The 20,319-nt window shown below is 41.1% G+C and overlaps 2 protein-coding genes across 2 annotated transcripts in view; both read left to right on the forward strand.

The window, feature by feature from the left end:
- KIF15 (kinesin family member 15) overlaps positions 1 to 11,209 on the forward strand; it is a 45,826-nt gene extending 34,617 nt beyond the window's left edge. Inside the window, exons 26-35 of the mRNA XM_054991387.1 lie at positions 230 to 352; positions 1,041 to 1,187; positions 2,761 to 2,859; positions 4,583 to 4,747; positions 5,074 to 5,183; positions 5,922 to 5,994; positions 6,948 to 6,985; positions 8,638 to 8,803; positions 9,067 to 9,198; positions 9,459 to 11,209. Coding sequence (XP_054847362.1) covers positions 230 to 352; positions 1,041 to 1,187; positions 2,761 to 2,859; positions 4,583 to 4,747; positions 5,074 to 5,183; positions 5,922 to 5,994; positions 6,948 to 6,985; positions 8,638 to 8,803; positions 9,067 to 9,198; positions 9,459 to 9,533 — 1,128 coding nt within the window. The 3' untranslated portion in view covers positions 9,534 to 11,209. The remainder of the gene's footprint in view (positions 1 to 229; positions 353 to 1,040; positions 1,188 to 2,760; positions 2,860 to 4,582; positions 4,748 to 5,073; positions 5,184 to 5,921; positions 5,995 to 6,947; positions 6,986 to 8,637; positions 8,804 to 9,066; positions 9,199 to 9,458) is intronic.
- A 1,326-nt stretch (positions 11,210 to 12,535) lies between these two features.
- Positions 12,536 to 19,338, forward strand: TMEM42 (transmembrane protein 42). The gene is made up of 3 exons (XM_054991529.1): positions 12,536 to 12,708; positions 16,644 to 16,790; positions 18,321 to 19,338. The coding sequence occupies exons 1-3, from the start codon at positions 12,559 to 12,561 to the stop codon at positions 18,465 to 18,467; spliced, it is 444 nt and encodes a 147-aa protein (XP_054847504.1). The 5' UTR covers positions 12,536 to 12,558; the 3' UTR covers positions 18,468 to 19,338.
- The last annotated feature ends 981 nt before the right edge of the window (positions 19,339 to 20,319 follow it).

Here is a 20,319-nt window from a genome sequence, read left to right on the forward strand (position 1 = left end):
CCTTCTCTAAGTATAGAAGGGGTGTTTCAGCCTTTAGTCACAGCCAACATTAAAACATTGACTGCCTAAATGAATCAAGAAACTGATCTATAGAGGGTTCTCCAAAATTGGGGGAAAAGGAGAAAATCTCCTTACAGTCACAGCACCAGCCTGCAACCAGTTTGCAGTGTTTCAGGTCTGATATGTGAGGTGTTTCTTCTATCCTAACTTTACCTTCTTATTTCCTTAGTGTAAGTACAATTCTGCTTTAGCTATGAAAGAAGAAAGCAAAGCAATTATAGAGATACAGGAAAAGCAGATTGAAGAGTTGAGAGAGACCACAGAGAGACTGCAGATTGCAGACAAGATTGAGGTAAGATACATGCATACCTTGAATGGCTAATAGATTGGAAAAATGTATAAAATGTCTCCTTAATAGAGAAATCATATAGCTAGAATAGTAACTGTGCAATATAGTCTTCCTTGATCCAGGTATTCCTGAGGAAGTATTGATTCCGCAGAAATCAGATTTCAAATTCTTGTGGTTTTGGCTAAAGTAAGTCGCCGACATGATCAACACTAATGAAAAGACCTCCAGAGTCTTTCCCTTCTAAAATTCTGCTGGCTTCTTAGCTCCCATTAATGATGTGTTTAGAATATGTAACATGCTGTGTTTTTTAAAGGGTATAACTCTGCTTAGGATGTCACTATTGTTGATGCAAAATTTCCTTATCTACACTGACTGGAAAGGGTAATACTGTTGTATCCACAGGTCAGTGACTCACTAATCTAAACTGTGAGTCACTGACCTGTGGGTACAAGACATTAATCTAATGTCTTCCGATGTAAAAATGCAATCACTAAGCTATAGCAAAATTGGAAAACCTTTGTAGCTTCTCCAGGTAAGTGGCACTGCAATTGAACCTACTGTGTGTAGTTTTGAAGGGTAACAATGAGAAAAACAGAGGGATCCTGAAGGCTATTACCATCACGATTGATTGACTGACTGACTGACTGACTGACTGTCTGATTGATGCTGTTTGGGCCTTTGTTATGTACAGAGAGAGCTTCTTTGTGAAGATTTGAACCACACCTCTGAGCAGCTAAGCAAGTTAACTGAAGCTTCCAAAGAGCATGCAGCACTTCTTCAGTGTGCACAAGAAGATCTGATAAAAAAAGAAACCATCATCCAAGGACTTCAGGAGCAAGTAAGTTTGTGGTAGTACTGCCGTTTTTTTTATAAGGGGGGTGGGAAAGAAATGGAGCTCGTGTTGTTGACTGGCATGCATCCCTTTCTAATTTGAATTGGTTTTTATTACATGGGCAATCCTAAGAAGAATTAAAACATGCTAAATTCATTGAAGTACGTGAGCTTACGAGGATATGTGTTTAGGATTGCACTGGTTAAACTATCAGTGGACAGCATGTGTTGCACGTGGCTGTGGAGACCATTGGTTCTAGTTGAATGCTCACATGAAGGATGGATGCTCTTGTTTGACACCAAGGCCTAAATAGCTAGACAGGTGACCTTGTAACATGTGCATTGGTTTACTTGTGCACTACCTAGACATTTTTTTGTGTACAGCCTTACAGCAGAAGGCATAGTGACCATTTTTTTCCCCTTCTACCTTTGAGATCTCCAACACTGCTGATTCCAGCTGTTCATACTTACATGTAATGATAGCTGTTGAAAAATAGCTAGAATAATCAAGATTGGCAGTTTGGAGTCTGTCAGTGCTATAAAAGAAAAAATATTTCATTTCCATGATAATTTAAGACGTCTCTCTGCTAGAACTTAGACAACTCACAAACCACTAAGTCATACTGAGCAGTGTGAGAATGCTCCCTCTGGCATTGAATACTTACAGGATCAAGGCTTCTGACTTAAAGGGAAAACCAGAAGTTTATTTATCCCAGATCCTATGTGAAAACTTTTGTTTTCCCAGCCAATAATCAATAATCTAAATAAACATGACAGTATAAAGGACACACATATATCACACTGGCATATATAAAAGCTATTAAAAATAAATGGGCATACATGACATTCCTTTTCTACCTAAATTAAATCTAATAAATCCAAGTTACAAATCGCTTACCAAAGGCACATGAAGAAAAGGTGTCTTTATCGAATCCAGATCTGAGAAGTCCGCATATCAAATAGTGCTGGGAGCTTATATGGAATGTCTGTGAGAACATTTGTTTTTCTGAATTGGACATTTCATGATCTGGCATTATAGCATTTATTTCTCAGTTAAAACATTTACATCTCACCTTTCCCATGGCTCAAAGCAGCCTACAGAATATAACTAAAACACCATATTCCAGTAAAACTCAAATTTCACCCCTCCCAACCAAATTAAAATTTTAAAAAATGCAATAAAATACCTCTAGCTTGCATGCACTGGTTGTGACTAGAGACAGTACTGCAACCCATTATACTACGACTTAACTAGTAGGTATCTCAAAACATGTCCTGTAATAGACCCTCAGGTTATGGAGGAAAGTAACTAGAACTGGAAAAATAATTATTTCCACAAGCAAAACATTTGTACACTACATAAGTGTAAAAGTCTAATCCAGTTATGTTTTCTCAGAGATCCTTGGCGATGTGTGGTGCTTTAATAAATGATAATATTGGGAACCAATAAACTAGAACTGCAAGAAGGGTTCAGATTCTCAGAAATGTCTAGACCTATTCATTGCCTGTTGTCTTTACAAAAAACATTTCAACTGTTTGTGATCTCCAAATATTAATTCAATCTGTGGAATTTTTTGTAGCTAAAGAAGTCAGAAGAGCTGATGAGCAGGAAGAATGAATATGAATTTAAAATGCACCAAACAGAATGTCTTATGGACTCCTTTACAGCAACGTCACAGGTATATTACTAACTTTTGGTGATGCAGAGTTACTTCTGTGAAGTATATGTACATGTATGGTCTGAATATTGTGAAAGGTACTGACTTACAACAAGAGAGAGAGAGCTATAGTGGAGACAGTCCTCCTATATCTTGATTCTTTTGAATATGTCCTTGCTATGGGACAGCTGCCTTAGTCACCCTACTTGCACCTATGCTGGTCTATGTTTTTCTGGACGCTTCAGCAACGTCTGACACTTCCAGCCGTAGAATCCTTCTGGGCTAACTGCTGAGGGTGGTGTGGGGCGAGGGTACTGACTTACATTTGCTCTATTAATTTCTGTTTGGCAGTAGAGGAGATGATGCTGAGGGGGGGGGGGGGAATGGCTTGTTTTTTATACTGTGGTTTTTAATTGTAAGCCACCTTGAGCAGAACTCTGAGGAGGTGGCCTAGAAATATTATCGATAAATACAGCTGATCTGGGACTTGGTATGCCATTTGTTGTAAATGCAGCTGTACTTCTGCTGAAAGGTCAGGTGTGCAGTTTTGGGCTGTTCTTGGATTCATCGCTGCCTCTGGATAGGTGAGTAGCACAGACAGCCAGGAGTGTGTTCTGTCACCTTAGGCTACATCTATTCCTGGAAAAGATGGGCCTGACCAGTTGCGCATGCCTTGATAACATCCAGCTTGGACTAATGTTACATGGCGTATCTGGGGCTGCCCCTGGAGATGATCCAGATGCTTCCGTTGGTGCAAAATACAGCAGTCAGGATGTTCAACAGGTCGCCACTGTTTCAAAGAAGTCTGGCCAATGTTTTTCAACTATGTTAGCTACCAATTTGTTTCCAGGTTCAGTTCCTGTTGCTAGTTCTGACTTTTAAAGTCCTGCATGGTATAGGTCCAAAGTAACTAAAGGGCCAAGTTCCTGCCTGAGATCTGAGAACTGCTATGAAGCTCTGCTGTAGGAAATGGCACTTCTGGAAGTAAGGGTGCTTGGAGCAGGTGCTAGAGCACCGCTTTTTCAGTAGTGGTCCCCAAAGAATGGAACTCCCTCCCCTTAGAGACCCATTTATCCCCTTCTTTGTTGGCCTTCTAGCAGAACATGAAATGTATCTTTTTCCAGAAGGCTTTTTGGTCTGACTTAGAGCACCAAGTTCTGATGAAGCCTTGCTTTGAAGATTTTAGTGGACTGCTCTGATGTTTTAATTAATTTTAGTTCCATGTTGTTTGCCCTGGATTTCTACCTTTTTCCTGCTGCGTTTTATATACCTAATTCTATAATTTTTCCTTTTTCTATTCTATTGGAATGTTCTTGGATATCTGCTAGGAATAGTTTTATAGATAATTTTTAAATGACTATACAGTTGTCAATAGAAATTGTATTTTATATCCTTATTGTAAGTTACCTTATTTTTGAAATAGAAGAGTAGGATAAAATATTAAGTAAGTTTGTAAAACTTAAATTACAATAAAATTGTAATTGTAGCTATTCTTTTTCATTGTAGCATTTGTAAAACTTTGCTTCCCTGCGTTGTACTAGACCATTCCATTGCTAATAAACTAAAATCATACTTTAAATCTCTAGACTAACTCAGGCTGTAGAACTGAAATAAAAAGTTAACCATTTGTATTGCTTAATGTCGGGGCTGCACTTGTTTCTGGTATTTTAATTATAAGCAACTTGCAAGGTGCTCAAAAGAAGCTTTCATCTCAACAAGGTTGTTTTTCTTGTTCGTTTGATAGAACCCCCAAACTCCACCAAACTTTGATGTAAGCCTGGCAAAATATTTAGAGACCCAAGAGCAGGAGATAATAGACCGAAGAGCCTCTGCAGTCACCCTGGAACATCTTGTATCTGAATTAAATAAAGAAAGAGATGCTAAAAACAGTGAAATCATAAGGCTAAAGGTATACACTTCGTTCCGTTTTAAGTTTATAATTTGTGAGTAGCTATAATATCCAGTATTTTAAAGACACTCCCCTGCCATCCCAAAAACAGAATCATCTTGCAGAGTCTGATCCTTTCATTTTTTTAAAAAAATTAATAAAATTGCTTGACAAATTCCTAGTGATAAACTGGTTCTTTTCGAAGCCTCTACAATCTTTAAAATAGTTTTAATATTTCTGTTGATACAAAGCATGCCTTTTTATATTTGACTCAAGAAGTACTCAGGGAACAGTTTTGAAATCTTTGTGTCATGTCTACTTGGATAATTTTTTCTTCTTTGGTTTAGACTCAGTTATGTGAATTGGAAAACACTCGTCTGGAAATGCAGGTATTAATGGAAAATAACAGAAATTTACAGTGTCAACTTGAAGAAGCAAGAAGTGGAAAGAGGACTGGGTAAGCATGGGTGGCCAGATGTGACCTTTTTGCAAAACGTTTTATTGGTATTGCTATTGGTAATCCTCCGTGGAGGGCAAGTTTCAGAAGGTTGTGTTAGAGACTGTCGTCTTCTCCAGAGGCCTCTAGTTTGTTGAGGTCTTCAAAGTTCCTTCTTACCTTCTATGCTCCTTAATAACATCCTAAAACTGTTGGGAGAGGTCTTTAGGAGGTCACAGTGTTACCAGTATACCAGTATTTAGCTCAACCCATTTGATCCTAAGGAAGCAGAGGGTTGTCTGAACCAGTATTTGAAGGCAATGACAGGGAGAACAAACTGAAGCTTAATCTGTGTAAGAAAGTGGTGCTATTGGCTAGGGATCCTTTTGGTCCATGTTTTTAGATGGACTTGTACTCTCACAAGGACTTGGGTTGACTCTTAGGGGAACTCCTTGGCTGAGCTTTGGTCCAGGATGGTCAAAGGATGACAGTGGCCATAGTTATATATGTCAGATGAGGACAACGCCCTCACCGTCTTAAAACTTCATGCCAGCCGAAGTCTAACCTGGGCTAACCATAGTTGCTTATTTTCTAGTAACATCGAGAGCAGACTATTTTAATACGCTCTCCATCAGGTAGTGTTTGAAAATTAATATAGGCCTGTCTTACAGAGATGATAAAGGTGACAGACTAGGAAATATGTTGAACTTAAAAAATATTATATAATGCACTTATTTCTCATTTTTGCATATTTTACAGTAGTCCCAGGTATCCAGATGTTCAAGACCTACAGGAAAAAGAGAAGGAAATTAACAAGGAAAGACTAGCAAAGGTATCGGATATATTTTGTATAACCATAGTAATCTCATGATGACTTGCATGTGATTATTGACCATGTATTTGAGTTTCATAATGACTGTGATTTTAACATGTGTTGTGCATACACCTTTATTATAGTGATTTTTATGTAATTTGTGATGGTTAAATATATAAATGACTTCTCTTGTGTTCATTGGCTATTACCCAAGTCCTCACTTAGGCAAGCAGAAACATTCATTGGATTTCCAGAGAACCTCCTACCCCCACTTGCTGCTTTTCACACCCACTCAAAAAGCCACTCTGCTCCTGGGGGTAGATCCTGTGCGTGCAGTGCGATCAGTGTATCCCCGTTCCCTACAGTGCAAGCCACACTTGGAGTTTGAATCCAAGCTACAATTAGCAGTAGATGCACATTTCCTCACTGGCTGCAAACAGTATATTGCCTCTCATAATGTGGACTGTACTCAGAATGTTACTATGCACTTCCCAACAAAACAGATTGTTCTACAACTGCAGGCTTTTCAGTATGTTTCAGAAATGATATAAACTCCCTTAATAATGATAATGATAGAATTATATACCGCCCTTAGGGATGACTTAACACCCACTCAGAGCGGTTTACAAAGTATGTTATTATTATCCCCACAACAAAACACCCTGTGAGGTGGGTGGGGCTGAGAGAGCTCCAGAGAGCTGTGACTAGTCCAAGATCACCCAGCTGGCTTCAAGTGGAGGAGTGAGGAATCAAACCTGGTTCTCCAGATTAGAGTCCCGCGCTCTTAACCACTACACCAAACTGGCTGTCTATATGCAAAGATAAAGCATGGCTATATAGCACCTGACCACAGATAAACTGCACAGTGATTATATTGTTGTAACTTTGCTATCAGTGATTTTTTTCCCCAGCACTGCTGCTGTACTTTCTAAACTTCTCAGTTATGTATATATGGCTCATCTTTTTTCCAGACTAAAGCCATGGAAGAAACGCTGGCAGTCAGATCAGAGTAAGTTAAATATAAGTAAAAAAATTTAACAGCCCATGTGATAGAGAAATGTGCCAAATAACAGTGATTTTGCTTTCTGAAATGTTTACTTTTAACCAGCAGAGGGCAGCAAAAACTTTTATTGACTAAAGGATTGTTTTCTGTAATTTACTTGAAATCTGTTTTACAAATTTAAGTACCTATGAATGTGATGCACTTTAATGGATTATTCAGTGTGTGTGTTTTTTTAAATTGTTCTTTTTTGCTTTCTATACACAAACATCTTCACAAAATGATACATGCCATTTGAAAGGTGGTGTCAGCATCACTTGTGATAAGTAAAAGCTACTGTTTCTGAACATCTAGAATAAGAGCAATCATTATATTACTAAGCTGGAATGAAAATAATGTGATACGTTTATTAAAATTACAAGAGTTTGATACTGTGAAATATACATAATGTAGGCCATTTTAAAACAAAGTATATTTGCAGCCTCATCCTGTGCATTTACTCGCAAGTAAACTCAACCACATTCAGTGGAATTTGCTAAGACTGTGTGATCTTATTTTATTTCTAATAAAATAAGAATTTTTATTGGCCAAAATTTGTTCATTGTTTTATGGTGTGTGATCAAGAAATGTTTTCTGTGGTGTCTCTGGGAACTAGGAGGGTTGCCATACCTCTGCCCTCAACCTCTAGGACCGCGGGGGGAGGGGCAGGAGAAGCCTCAATCGGCGTGAACCCTGGACGTGATGTTGCAACACTGATCACACACACACACACACCCATTTCTTCTTGCTGTCAGACTAGTGAAACGTCTGAAGTTCCTGACTGAAGAAAGAATATATTTTTAAAAACACTTTGACACATTATCTGTGTGATGCTCAACAACAAATAAAAGTCCTTTTTTGAATATTCAGGGCATAATACCAACCAATTATGTATTATTGAGTTGCTTTTTTAAAAAAAAGTGTAACTAATGCTCAGCGTGGTATATGACAACAATAAAATAACCATAAACACTAGTCAAAATACACGACCTATGTCCTATACATTAAATTTTGCAAGAGAAGTTCAGGGAAAAAATATTCAAAGCAGCTTCTAACACAGGATAACCATTATTGTACAGAAGCAACTGGTGGCATCTTCAAAGCATTAAAGCATGTTTGACTTCTAAGAGCATGTTGTAAGTGTGGTAGAATTCTAATTGATAATTTTTAGGGCAGATCATGCTAAAGAGGGTGGTCTCTTTAAATCAGGGTGAAAGGTTAGAGAGGTACATTTTATTTCCTTTACCAAGACTATTCCCGACAAGCACTGCAGGATTGAGGCTACAATCCTAAAGACACTCTCCTGGGAGTAAGCCCCATTGAATTAGATGGGACTGCCTTCTGAGTAGACTTCTTATGATTGCTCACTGAGCTATTGAAAATTCAGTTCACTGAAAAAACTTATTTCCTCCTCCTTCTTCCAAGGAGTCCAGGACAGGTACATGGTTCCCTCCCCCATTTGATCCTAAAGCAGTCCTGTGGATTCAGTTAGATTCAAAGATGTCACTGTTCTTAAAAATGTAAATCTCAGCCTACAGAAAAATATTTGCTGTTGTATCAAGTAACAAATGTCGTGGTGTGATAAGGTGTCAATTAATGCTCTTAATTATAAATTTCTTAAGGTTGGAAAAAGCCAGGAGTGACCTTAGAAACAAGAACACTGCCTTCCAGGAAATGATTTTGGAGGTGGAACGGACAAGAGCTTTGGAGTTGAAAACCTTCCAGGAGAAAGAAGAAATGAGATCAAAACTGGAAGAAATGTATGAACAGAGTGTAAAAATGGAAAAGGTTTGTATAAGTGTTTTGGGTAATAAATTATTTCAAAATGTTACTGGCTTGAGGTCAGTTGGGAATGAAATGCAGAGGACTAGCCCTCGGTTTAAATGATGGGGGGGGGAACCCTTTAATGCTAGGATTGAAAGAACCTCAAGTATAATTTTAGAGTATTTAAAAATGGGCCTAATTGCACACCATGTCAGAGAAGCTATTGCAAAAGTGATGTCTTTGACCAACTACATTATCATTTCTTCATGCCAATCTTTGAAATACAGGAGATGTCCTTGCTGAAGAAACAGGTCGAGTTTCTTGCTGAGGAGAACGGGAAGCTGGTGGGTCACCAAAACTTAAATCAGAAGATACAGTATCTTGTTAAGCTAAAGAAAGATCATGCTAGACTAATGGAGGTACGATTAGAAAAAACTCAAATTCATTCTGATCAAATGTGTTTGAATTTTGTTCCTTATTGCATTAATATGGCTAATGTTCAGACGCTCCATTCAATACGCTTTGATTCATATTTTGCGAAGGGAGCTGCTTCTGCTAATTCCTGGAAAAGCTAATATGCTTTTGTTCAGCCATGAGTTTTAATAATGTAAGTGGTTTTGTTCATAACTTGGATTCTAGTTGAGTATTGTTCTCTCTCTCTCTCTCTCTGTTTCTATAGGAAGCCGATGCACTTCGTGCTGAAAATGCTTGTTTGAAAGAAAAGGGTGAAATGTGCAAGAATCCTCTGGATTAACTGGGTCAGGAAAGCAAAATACTAACGTCATTGGCAACAAGTAAACAATGGGACATGGCTTGGTTTTCTCCCCACTAGCCCAACGTCCCTTTGCTCAGGAGGAAATGGTTGCAAACTGTGTAACATGCCAGGCGGTAGTTCTGGTTCAGGGCTTCTTGTTCCAAATGATCTTGCAGTTTTTAGCAGAATTTTCATTCTTTCTTACTGAGCCATTTTAAAGAATTTCATTGTAATATTGCATATACTGGGAAATGTCACCGTTTGGCCTCCTGTTATTAAAAGCTCTAGGGATATCTCACATTGAATTGACTGTATGTTAAAAAATCACTGTAATACTTATTTTGAAATGTGTATCTATCGAAACGATTTGTCTCATGACTGTTGTTCAAAGAGGCCTTAAACAAATGTGTTTTATTTTTAATGAAACAAAATGATCTGTTAAATACCACAAGGATGTTTAATATGATGGGCGGTGTAAACTTGGTGTCATGTGTGTTTCCTTTCTCTTAGTTGTCCTTGTCTCCAGAATACTCCTTGCCTCAGTGTAAAATAGGTACAAGACCATCATCAGGCATCAATGTCAACATTGGCCAGGAAACATGAGTGTCAGCTGTTTAAAAAGATGTCCTATTCATTTTGAAGGAGCGCAGTAAGGCTTCCTGGTTACACTGGAGAGTCATTACAAGCGGCAGAAGTCTTTAGAATCTGTAGTCAACACACAGGAGGCAATAAAATGAAAGAACTGTTGGCTTTGTGAAATATGATTGAATTAGCCCTCTAGTATTGCCCTTACCTGTCTTATTAGATCATGCAAAGTTTTGCATGTTTAAATATGGATTATACGTAATGTTCCATATTCCGAATTTCATCGAGTGTCTGCTAAAACATGCCTGACAATATTTTCTCTGTTTCACTAAAGTGAACAGAATATCTACTTGAGCAATCCCCTCCTATTGTGTATTTTGCTGTAAAAGGTAGTCATTTAAATGTGTAATAGCTATTCTAAATTGCCCCACATGATGTTTAAAAGTACAAAATAAAGAGTAAGAATCTAAGTAATAGTAATCTGTGAGGCTAGTCCTGTGAACAGTGGAGGATCACGAACCTGTCAAGGGTTTGCATTCCCCTTCCAGGCTCCACTTCTCCCATCATGTGTCTATTACTTCCATTTCCTCTAATCCTAGCATTCTTTGATGTCCAAATCTGGCAAACTATAGCTGATGCTAATCTTCAGAATCGTATCTTAGAGGAGATTTGTGTGGCAAGGGAAAGGAGGGAGTGAACAAGCCCATGGCATATCCCTGATCTCAAAACCATGGTTCGGAGGATCTTCTGAATTGAGTCACAGTCCAGTATTCTTCAGCACTGCACAGTCCATCACAATATGAATCCCCTACTAGGTATGCTCCCAGTAATCCATATTTAAACATGCATGATCCATATTTATGGTGAACAAAACTTCCTGTTGTGGAGAGATTTTTAGCACTTTAAAGACTATAAATAGTCTTTAGAGTGCCACAAGGCCTTTTTTTTCTTACAATAGACTAATGTGGACTAAGTCCCATGGCCGAAAGAAAGGTGTTCCGTTATTTCAGTACCTGATTCATTCCGTGGCAGCTATAGCAGGACTCTAAAATTCTGTAAATGTTTTCTGTTTTTTTTTTTATTCTGAGAATAAAAAATTAAGTAAATGTGTCTTGCTTTTTTAAGGCTTGAAAGGTGAGATTTAAATGTATTTCTTATGCTTTGTATCCTTGGCTCTGTGAATTCCATGTGCATTTTCAGAAGTACTTTTCTTGTGGTATTTAATTAAAATGTTTATGTATCTTAGCCTGCTCCTAAATAGCTGCACCCTCCTTCCTCCCCCAAATTAATGTACACAGCTTGTTTGCTTTCCCCCAAACTCCCATTTCCTTCCTCATAGCACCAAGGCTATAATTTAAAAAGATCAAATGTCATTCCCTTCATTGATAAGTTAACTGTTTATCGGGAAGATTTTATTAGCAGCATGTAAGGCTAAAGAAAGTCCCTCTCCCCATGAGCAGCCTTGGATTGATTCTCAGTTGCCTAAGAGAAGAAAGCAGACACTAGCCAAAAGCAACTCATAATTAACAACCAGGTCCTTGAGGGAAAGGGCAGTGAGAAAAAATTAACAAATGCTCCAAAAAGTTACATTTATATGAACATTGCACTCAGTGATTACATTGGGAAGGCGCATCTTCAGCACGTGCCTTCACACTTAAATGCTGTCAAATCACAGCCGACGAAGACAGTTTCACGTGAGTAGCCGTGTGGTAAAGAAGTAGAATAACAATTCGGCTCCAGCAGCATCTTAAAGACCAGCTGGCTTCCCAGGCTATGAGCTTTGATGCTCTGGAAATCTAGTTGGTCTTTGAGATGTTACAGGGGGAGACTAACAGGTGGTTTGCCATTGCCTGCCTCTTCATAGTGACCCGAGACTCCTTTAGTGGTTGCCCATCCAAGTGCTAACCAGGGCTTAGGAAATGTAACCAGCCTGAGTGTCCAGGTTAGGGCACGCCCCCCTGATAGAGGGCAGTATGTGCGAGGAGCCAGGATAGGTTCCTAGGTATTAAATTGCCACGGGCCACTGTCATAAAAAGAAATAAGTGGGGACAATATCGAATCGAGCCTGAATTCTCCCTAGGAGCTACAATGACAAAACTGAGGCTATCGTACTTTGGTCACATTGTGAGAAGACCAGTGTTTCTAGAAAAGCCAATAATGCTAAGAAAAGTGGAAGGCCTAAAACAAGAGGGCTTGACTCAATAAAAGAGGACACGTCCTCCAGTTTGGTGGTTCTGCGCAAGTTTGCGATGGGACGTTTGGGAGGTCTTCAAAGACAACTTTTGCCTCCCTCGCTCCTGCCAATGAACATCTCCCTGCACTAGTGCCGCCCCCCGCCCGCGCTTTTGAGGAAATGGGTCACATGATCTGACCGTACCCGGAAGAACGCTCCCGGCAACCACGTGGCGCCTCGGCGCTAACCGGCAGAGGAGGCGCGGCGATGGCGGGCGTGTGGGGGTCTGCCTACGCTGCTGCAGCTGGCCTGTGGGGGGCGCTGGCGGCCTGCGCGGCTAAGCTCGCCCTGGGCGCGGATTACCTGCGGGGAGGCTGCGCGGCCGTGGTTGGATCCGCCGCTGGCCCCTGCGACTGGGTAAGAGGGAGCCGGTTCGCGTCGCAGCGTCTCCTTTGGCAGCTGAGGGCGGTGGGCGAGAGGGCAGCCAGGCTGGCCTTGGATTTGCTGTGGGGAAAGGCGCTCGTGAGCCGACATGCCCGTCCACACGACAGCTGCGGCTCCCTTTCAGAAACGAATCAAGAGCCCCCTTTATTTACCCTACATTTTCAGGGCTGGCTCACCTGTGCTGATTTTGCACCACAGACAATACTGCCTTCTGCCATCCTTTGACATCTAGCATTTCCTGCCCACGCAAGATTAGAGAAGGCAAAGCTATACAGACAGATGGTGTATAACTGCTGGGTTAGATCCGGTATCCTCACCCTTTTTTTTTTTAAAAGCACACCGATGAGCCTGTGTGGCATGAAGCAAATATTAGTGCACTAAATAGTGCTTGAAATTTCACATTCTAGCTGTGTATATTACAAAGTTAAGAACCAGATTGTAGGTAGCCCTGTTGAGCCATAGAATCATCATCTGACAAAACTGTCATGTAATTTTATTAGAATCAACCAAAATGTATATGGTGTGCAGGCTTTTGAGTTACACTGAATTCTTAAGCTGGGGGAAAGAGTGTGGGGGAGAGAAAATGACTCTAGGTAGCTTACATATATAACTGCTGGCTTGTATATGGTCAAAAGGCAATTACATGCACATACTTCTCTTCCCAGTAGCTCGGATTGCTAACCTCCAGGTGTGGCTGGCGATCTCCTGTAATTATAATTTACCTTCAGTCCACGAAAATCAGTTCCTCTGGAGAAAATGGCTGCTATGGGGCATTATGCCCCAGTGAGCACCCTCCGCTCCCTAAACCCTGCCTACCCCAGTTTCTATCCCCAAACCTCCCAGCAAAGCATTCTGGGGAGCTTGAGAGCTTTCGCACTGTTTTGTGATATTTTGGTTAGTTGTTATACAAAGATGTTTCATGACTTCTTTTAAAAAGGTAAAAACCAAGTAAAGGAAAAATAATAGGAACAAGAATAGTGAAGATCGGGGGCAGGGAGCACCTAGATAACAGCCTTGCAGGAGGCTGAGTTCATGCAGGTAATGCCGGGTTCTAGAAAACTCAACATCACTTTTTTTTGTTTTTATTGTTTGCCAGTTCTGTAATCCTAGTCCTACTGTATTGTTCATTGAATGCCTTGTGCTGTTTGACTGAATTTTTGTTTGTTTCATAATCTGCCTCACATCTCCTCAAGAAAGAAAGGGCAATAAATGTACAGATTCAGCCCTACTCCATTTTATCTCTACTACAGCCCTGTGGGGTAGGTTAGGCTGAGACAGAATAACGGATCCAGGGTCACCTAGTAAGGTTCATGGCAAGCATAGAATCCACCCCCTGCGCACGTCCTAGTCCATCAGTCTAACCACCACACCACAACGATGCAGGAGCAAAAGGGTTAAGCATGCACACAACCAGAACTGCTGCTCTAGTCAAATGGGTAGCTTCACCCTAATGCACACTGAATTTCATTAAAAAAATAAAACTGGGAGGTCCGATAGCAAATCTTTTGCATGGTGTATACTCAGCTTCTCTCATCCCTTCCTTAACTGGTATTTGAAGTTGATTTGAACTTGGGAGTACAAAAGCCTCCTGGCTGGCCCCCTTCGAAATAAAGGCACCTGAAGGTGTGGCAGAGGCCACTTAATCCCGTTTGAGAAGGAACACCTTTCTATTATATTTATTTAAAGGACCATATATTTGTGTCCGTGTGATGATTGATTATCCCACTCCCTTTCTTTCTCTTCAAGTGTTTTGTTGAGTCTACCTTACGTAAGCCTGGTGTTTAGAAGTACCCATGAAGCTAGCACTTACATTTAAAAAAATAATAGGGTCTAGGGATTTTCAAGGTCATTGGTACGTGCTGTTTGATCGCTCATAATACACTGGGCATGTTGAGTGCAGTTTGGGAGACAGGAGCCATAGAGGGGAGTCAGTAATCAAGAAATTTCTCCTTGACCCAACTCTTGCTTGAAGAATACTATAAGCTCTTGGGCCTGCCCACTTTTTTTCATTGGTTTTTCCTTTAACTATCAACTGCCCTTGGTAGGGTTGCCAAGTCCAGGTTGGGAAATTCCTGGAGATTTTGGGGGCAGAGCCTGAAGAGGGTGGGATTTGGGGAGAGGAGGGGCTTCAGTGGGGTATAATTCCATAGAGTTTACCCTTCAAAGCAGCCGTTTTCTCCAGGGGAACTGATCTCTGTTTCCTGGAGAACAGTTGTAATTCCAGGAGATCTCCAGCTATCACCTGGAGGCTGGCAAGTCAAGCCCTTGGCTTTCTGTGTCTCCTAGAGTATGCTCAGTCCTCATCAGGATATTGCTTGGTGTTAGGGATTCTAAAAACATTTTTTTCCCTACATACCTGAGGAGTCACCCAAGTATCAGAAATCCCTGTTTTGTCTGTGGGTTGCCTCATCCCACTACTGTGCTGGGAAAACACTCTAACGTCTACTGTATTGTTGAAAGGAGTAGCAATAGCAGTGAATCTACTTGGCCTTGCCAAGACGTCACCTGAGGCCAAGTTAGACCTTATGCAGCAAATGTGTCTGACAATTGCTCAAGAATTTCTTCTTTAAAACAAAAACAGTTATGAGAGATGGCAAATTTGATTGGAGGAGTATTGCAGGGAGACAGAATGCTTCATCTTTTTCCACAGAAAAGCTTTCTGTTCAGAATTGTCCTCCCAAAGTTGCTTTTTCCTCAGCGTATCTACCAAGCAGTGTCTGTTTGTTAGGAGTTAATCCATTGTGCATGTATGTAGACTGATTAGTCTGATCGATATTCCAAGGAAGCTAATGGTAAAATGACACTCCTGTCATCTTGAAATACTGCCATCTTGGCTGACAATATTTTAGAGGTTTTTTTGTTCAGAAATCTTAAACTTCAAATTGTTAAACACAAATCTTTTAGCATTTTATATTTAAAAAGACAAAAGATTTGTGTTTAACAGGAAAAAAAATAATGAACAGTAAATTTGCTATACATTTACTGACAATGCAGAGCCAGCCCCAGAACCAATCTGTCCTTTACACAAAACTCCTTGCTTTTGCAGTGCCGCCCTCTCAGATTTATTTTTAAGCACATTTTTAACCTGCCCTTTCTCCAAGGAGCTCAGAGCAGAGCACAACAGTCTCCCTTCCACCATTTTAACCCTGACAATGACCCGGTGAGGCAGGTTCAGCTGAGAGTGAGTAATTAAGCCAAGGGCACTCAGGGCCCAGCTAGATCTGCAGGTTTTTAAAGAGCTGGGGCTGTTTCCCAGGCCCAACTCAGGTGCCCACAGCCATACAGCAGTTAAAAAGTAAATGGTTCTTAAAAAATAAAGGAGAGCCCAAATGGCCTCAGAATGCCTCCGTGCCTCAAGTCATTTCCCCACGTCAAAATAGCATGGGAGGGTTCCCTCCTGTTTTTACTGTTCCACATGCACAGAATACTCCTCAGGGAGCAGAAAAACCAAGGAAAAAAGAACTCCTTGCCCTGCTATTTTGACGGGGGGGGGACGAATTGAGGGGAAGAGGGAGGAGCCCCGCCCACTGTAGAGGCGTTCTGAGGCCATTTAGGGTCTCCTTTATTTTTAACAGCTACTCCCCAAAGCTGCTGTGTAGCTTCAGGGAACTCGAGTTGGGGGGGGGGGTCTGGGGAACCCAGACCCAACTCTTTAAAAACCTGCATGTCTAGCTTGGCCCTCAGCAAACTTCCAAGCAAAGTGGAGAATTCAACCTGGGTCTCCCAACACTTTAATCACCACATCACTCTTCAGTTAGCATTATTAAAAGATTTTATCAAACTACGGTTTTATACTTTAATTCCAAACTGTTAACTTTGTACAGACAATTAATGAAAGGAGATAGGGAGAGAAAAATAATAATGCAATCATACTGTTTCCTTCCCTCTCCAACCCCCTTGTTCTTCAGTTACCCATAATACTTCAAGCAGGATGCGGTGGTTTGGTGATTGCTTGCAATGCCATAATGTGGACCTTCTTTGCCAAAGCCTTAAAGTACTCCTCCTCTTCAGCAGCAGCCACTGTGACCTCAACCGCTTCCAATTTCATCTCTTCTGTAAGTACAAGCAGGGCTTTTTTTCAGCTGGAACGCGGTGGAACGGAGTTCCGGAACCTCTTGAAAATAGTCACAGGGGCTGGTTGCCCCGCCCCCTGATCTCCAGACAGAAGGGAGTTGAGATCGCCCTCCGCACCATGCGGCGTGGAGGGCAATCTCAACTCCCCTCTGTCTGGAGATCAGGGGGCGAGGCCACAAGCCCATGTGACCATTTTCTCCAAGGGCAACCCACTGAGTTCCACCACCTCTTTTCCCAGAAAAAAAGCCCTGAGTACAAGTGACATCATAGAGCTTGCCTACATGATCGGTCAGAGCATGTTCCAGCCACATGTGTACGATGCTTCTGAATGTCAAGGAGATAGCACATTGCACGGTTTGCCTTTTTAAGAGAAAAACAGAATGGTAGGGGAATAGCTGCAGAGGAGTTAGCCGTGTTAGTCTGTGGTAGCAAAATCAAAAAGAGTCCAGTAGCACCTTTAAGACTAACCAATTTTATTGTAGCATAAGCATTTGAGAATCAAGTTCTCTGTGTGGCTGTTTGTTCTTTTTCTTCTTCAATGTAAATCTGGCTGGGGAGTGTTCTAGTGAAGAGAGGAGGGCAGTGCAAAACCTCTAAGGAACTGGGGTGTGTGTGTGTTAAACTAAATTAAAACAAATTGCAGACCAAATGATGATGGGAAGAAAACAGGACAAACTGGCCAATGTTCAGTATTTTTAAAATGACTGAGAGTTCCATTCTGGAACATTGCAGTAGGGTAGCACTAAGGGTTGAATCCAGACTATATTTTCCAGTGGCAGAATGGCGCTTTCCTGCTTCTCCCCTCTCACTGCAGTCCACTTATGTCCGCAAAATGCTGCTTCAGGGGGATCAGAGGAACCTGAGGGATTACATTAGATCTGCAGAGGTAAACGGGTGCCAGTGGAAATTGTCAATTTAGTCAGGATCCAACTCAAACCTAAAATTTTGAAAGAAAACAAAAGTTTTAAAATCCCTCTTTTCATAAAGTTCATTTAATACTATGACTAGTTCAGGACTTCGTGGTCTAAAAAGAAGTAAATAATGTAAATGGGGCTTGATAATTGGTTTTACCAATAGTTGTATTGTTCTCTATGATTTTAAATATTTTTTCTTACTTCAAGAGTGTAACAAGTGTTTCAGATTTCTGGAATCTGGAATAAAATGTTTAGGTAGAAGTAGTAAATGTTTAAGACCAGCTTGTGAAAAATATTTTCAGAATCCAATTTTTAGAGATGTTTTCTTACCTTTATTTCCTTCAAAGAAAGTCAGTCTTTTAATTGTCAGAAGGCATCTGGGTATAAGGAAAATATACCATCCAGACCTGAGGGGGATTGCTCTGTTTTGGTTTACAACAAATGCAATGCCTGATCAGAAATTCAAGATTAAAGGGGTTTAAGTTAGCACAAATCGAAATTTGCTGTATCTGTTCATGCAAACTGGAAATAGAAGAATCTGTGATTTAATCTACAGTATAGCTACCAAATTGTGGGACACCCTTCTTTTCTTTTCAGGCTTTTCTTGGCAATTTGCTGTTTGGGGAGACTCATGCTCTGTTATGGTGGATAGGGATATCTGTTACGCTCTTTGGCCTTCTGCTGCTCCACACTGCTCCACCTCCATCAGAAGCACAAAGGCATCCAAAGGAAAAGAAAACATAGAAACTTAAACGGTGTTTGTTCTCTGGACTGGACCAGTGGCGCATCTAGTCTAGCACACAGGACCAGCCTGTTGCCCTGGAGGGTCAACAAAAAAAGAGTAGAGGCCAAGGCCTTCCCCTGGTGTTGCCTCCTAAAGAGGTTAATTGCCTTTAGATGTGGATGTTCCCTTTGATCTTTTTGGCTAGTAGATCTCTCTTCCATGAATCTAATTCCCTTTCAAAGCCACCTGTGCTAGCAACCTTCATTATAGACACTGGCAAGGAATTCCACCATTTACTTACTTGTTGAGTGAAGAAGCACTTCCTCAAAAAAAGCCTCAAAGGGCCTTCTGTTTCTGTCACGAACAGGAAATCTCACCAGAACAAAACCAATGCTTTTGGCTTTCTCTGGCAATGCGTTCTCTAGTTTTGTTTATGTAGATGGATTTACTGCCAATATATGATGGTAAGTATCTCAAAGGATGTGATTAAAGTCACAGTTATGTCAAACTCCAGCGCATCGAACCATGAAGGAGGAGGGTTATCGAAAAGGGATGTTTTCAGCTCTCTGGACTCTTAGGTATGCTTCAGGGGGTTTGGTAAATAAGAAGAGTTAACTTAACACTGAACTTGAAGGCAGCTACGACCTGGAACTTTGCAAGACTGACTAGACCAAATGTTCTTTGACAATTCGATGCACTGCCACATCCTGCTGAATCTCTTGGCTGGGCTGCTGACTTCAGGTTTTTAACACAAACAACTAATTCTACACATTTGAGCTCTTTGTGATCTACAGGACCTGCATGTATTTTGTACTCGGAGTGTGGGTGTTGTTCTTCTGTCGCGGTGTACTGCCTTACACATTAAAAGAAACGAGCCCTACTTGAAACATATGGATTGATGCTTCTGGAAACATTGTTTGGTGGTGTCATGCAATGCCTGCTAACCCACCTTTAATATAGTGCTTGTTTGTTTTGTTTGTTTTGTTTGTTTCAGCTTCTATTGCCTGCACAGGAAGGCTCAGGGCGGATTACACTTTATAAAACATTTCAACATATACTGCTCAGAGTGATGATCAAATTCAGTCCTATTATTATCCCCACAGTACAGCTGGGGTGCTGGGGCTGAGAGGAGTGGCATACCCAGTGCCCTCTACTGAGCTCATGGCAGTAGAAGGATTCGAACCAGCAGATTGCTGAGTTGCCACCAAACCCCTTAACTGCTATGCTACAGCATCCTCTGCATGTAACTGAGTCCCAGATCTTTACATGTTCAGTTCTGTGCAGTAAGGCCTTGTGGTCTGTCGCAGTAAAGGGTTAGACCTGGTAGGCCTGGGTTCAAACCCCTTTTCCATCATTGAGTCACTGGGGACCTTGTGAAGGTCATTCTTTCTTAGGGTTAGTTGGCTATCTGTAAAATGGTAACAAAAAGACCTGCTTCTCAGGATGTGATAAGGAAGTGATATTTAAATTGTTACCCAAAGCAAAACAAGGATTCTGGGAGCAGGACCTAGGCACCTTGCTCTCTGCAGTGCCAGGAGAGGGTCCATGGCTTAGTTTTAGAGTATCCGCTTGGCATGCAGAAGGTCCCAGGTTCAATCCCCAGCATCTTCAGTTAAAAGGTTCTTGTCGCAGGTTGTGAAAGACCTCTGCCTGAGACCCTGGAGAGCAGCTGCCAATCAGAGTGGACAATGACGACCTTGATAGACCCAGACTGACTCAGTATAAGGCAGCTTCGTGTATTCTCGGTAGCTTATCTGAGGCGGGAGATGCTGACCTTCTCTTGGTTGCACTTCATGTACCATCAGTATAGATGGCCAGAGATCAGCTCAGGAGTCGTGACAGAAGGGGCACATCAGCTCTCACTAGATCCTT

Source organism: Eublepharis macularius, chromosome 11 (assembly GCF_028583425.1).
Source record: "Eublepharis macularius isolate TG4126 chromosome 11, MPM_Emac_v1.0, whole genome shotgun sequence".
NCBI classification, from domain to species: Eukaryota; Metazoa; Chordata; class Lepidosauria; order Squamata; family Eublepharidae; genus Eublepharis; species Eublepharis macularius.

What these genes read in the sequence shown, in the direction of transcription:
- TMEM42 (XM_054991529.1), top strand. Translation starts at nt 12,559, where the DNA reads ATGGCGGGCGTGTGGGGGTCTGCCTACGCTGCTGCAGCTGGCCTGTGG. An exon ending in CCGCTGGCCCCTGCGACTGG is followed by an intron (nt 12,709 to 16,643) that starts GTAAGAGGGAGC and finishes CTTGTTCTTCAG; the next exon opens with TTACCCATAATACTTCAAGC. An exon ending in CTTCCAATTTCATCTCTTCT is followed by an intron (nt 16,791 to 18,320) that starts GTAAGTACAAGC and finishes TTTTCTTTTCAG; the next exon opens with GCTTTTCTTGGCAATTTGCT.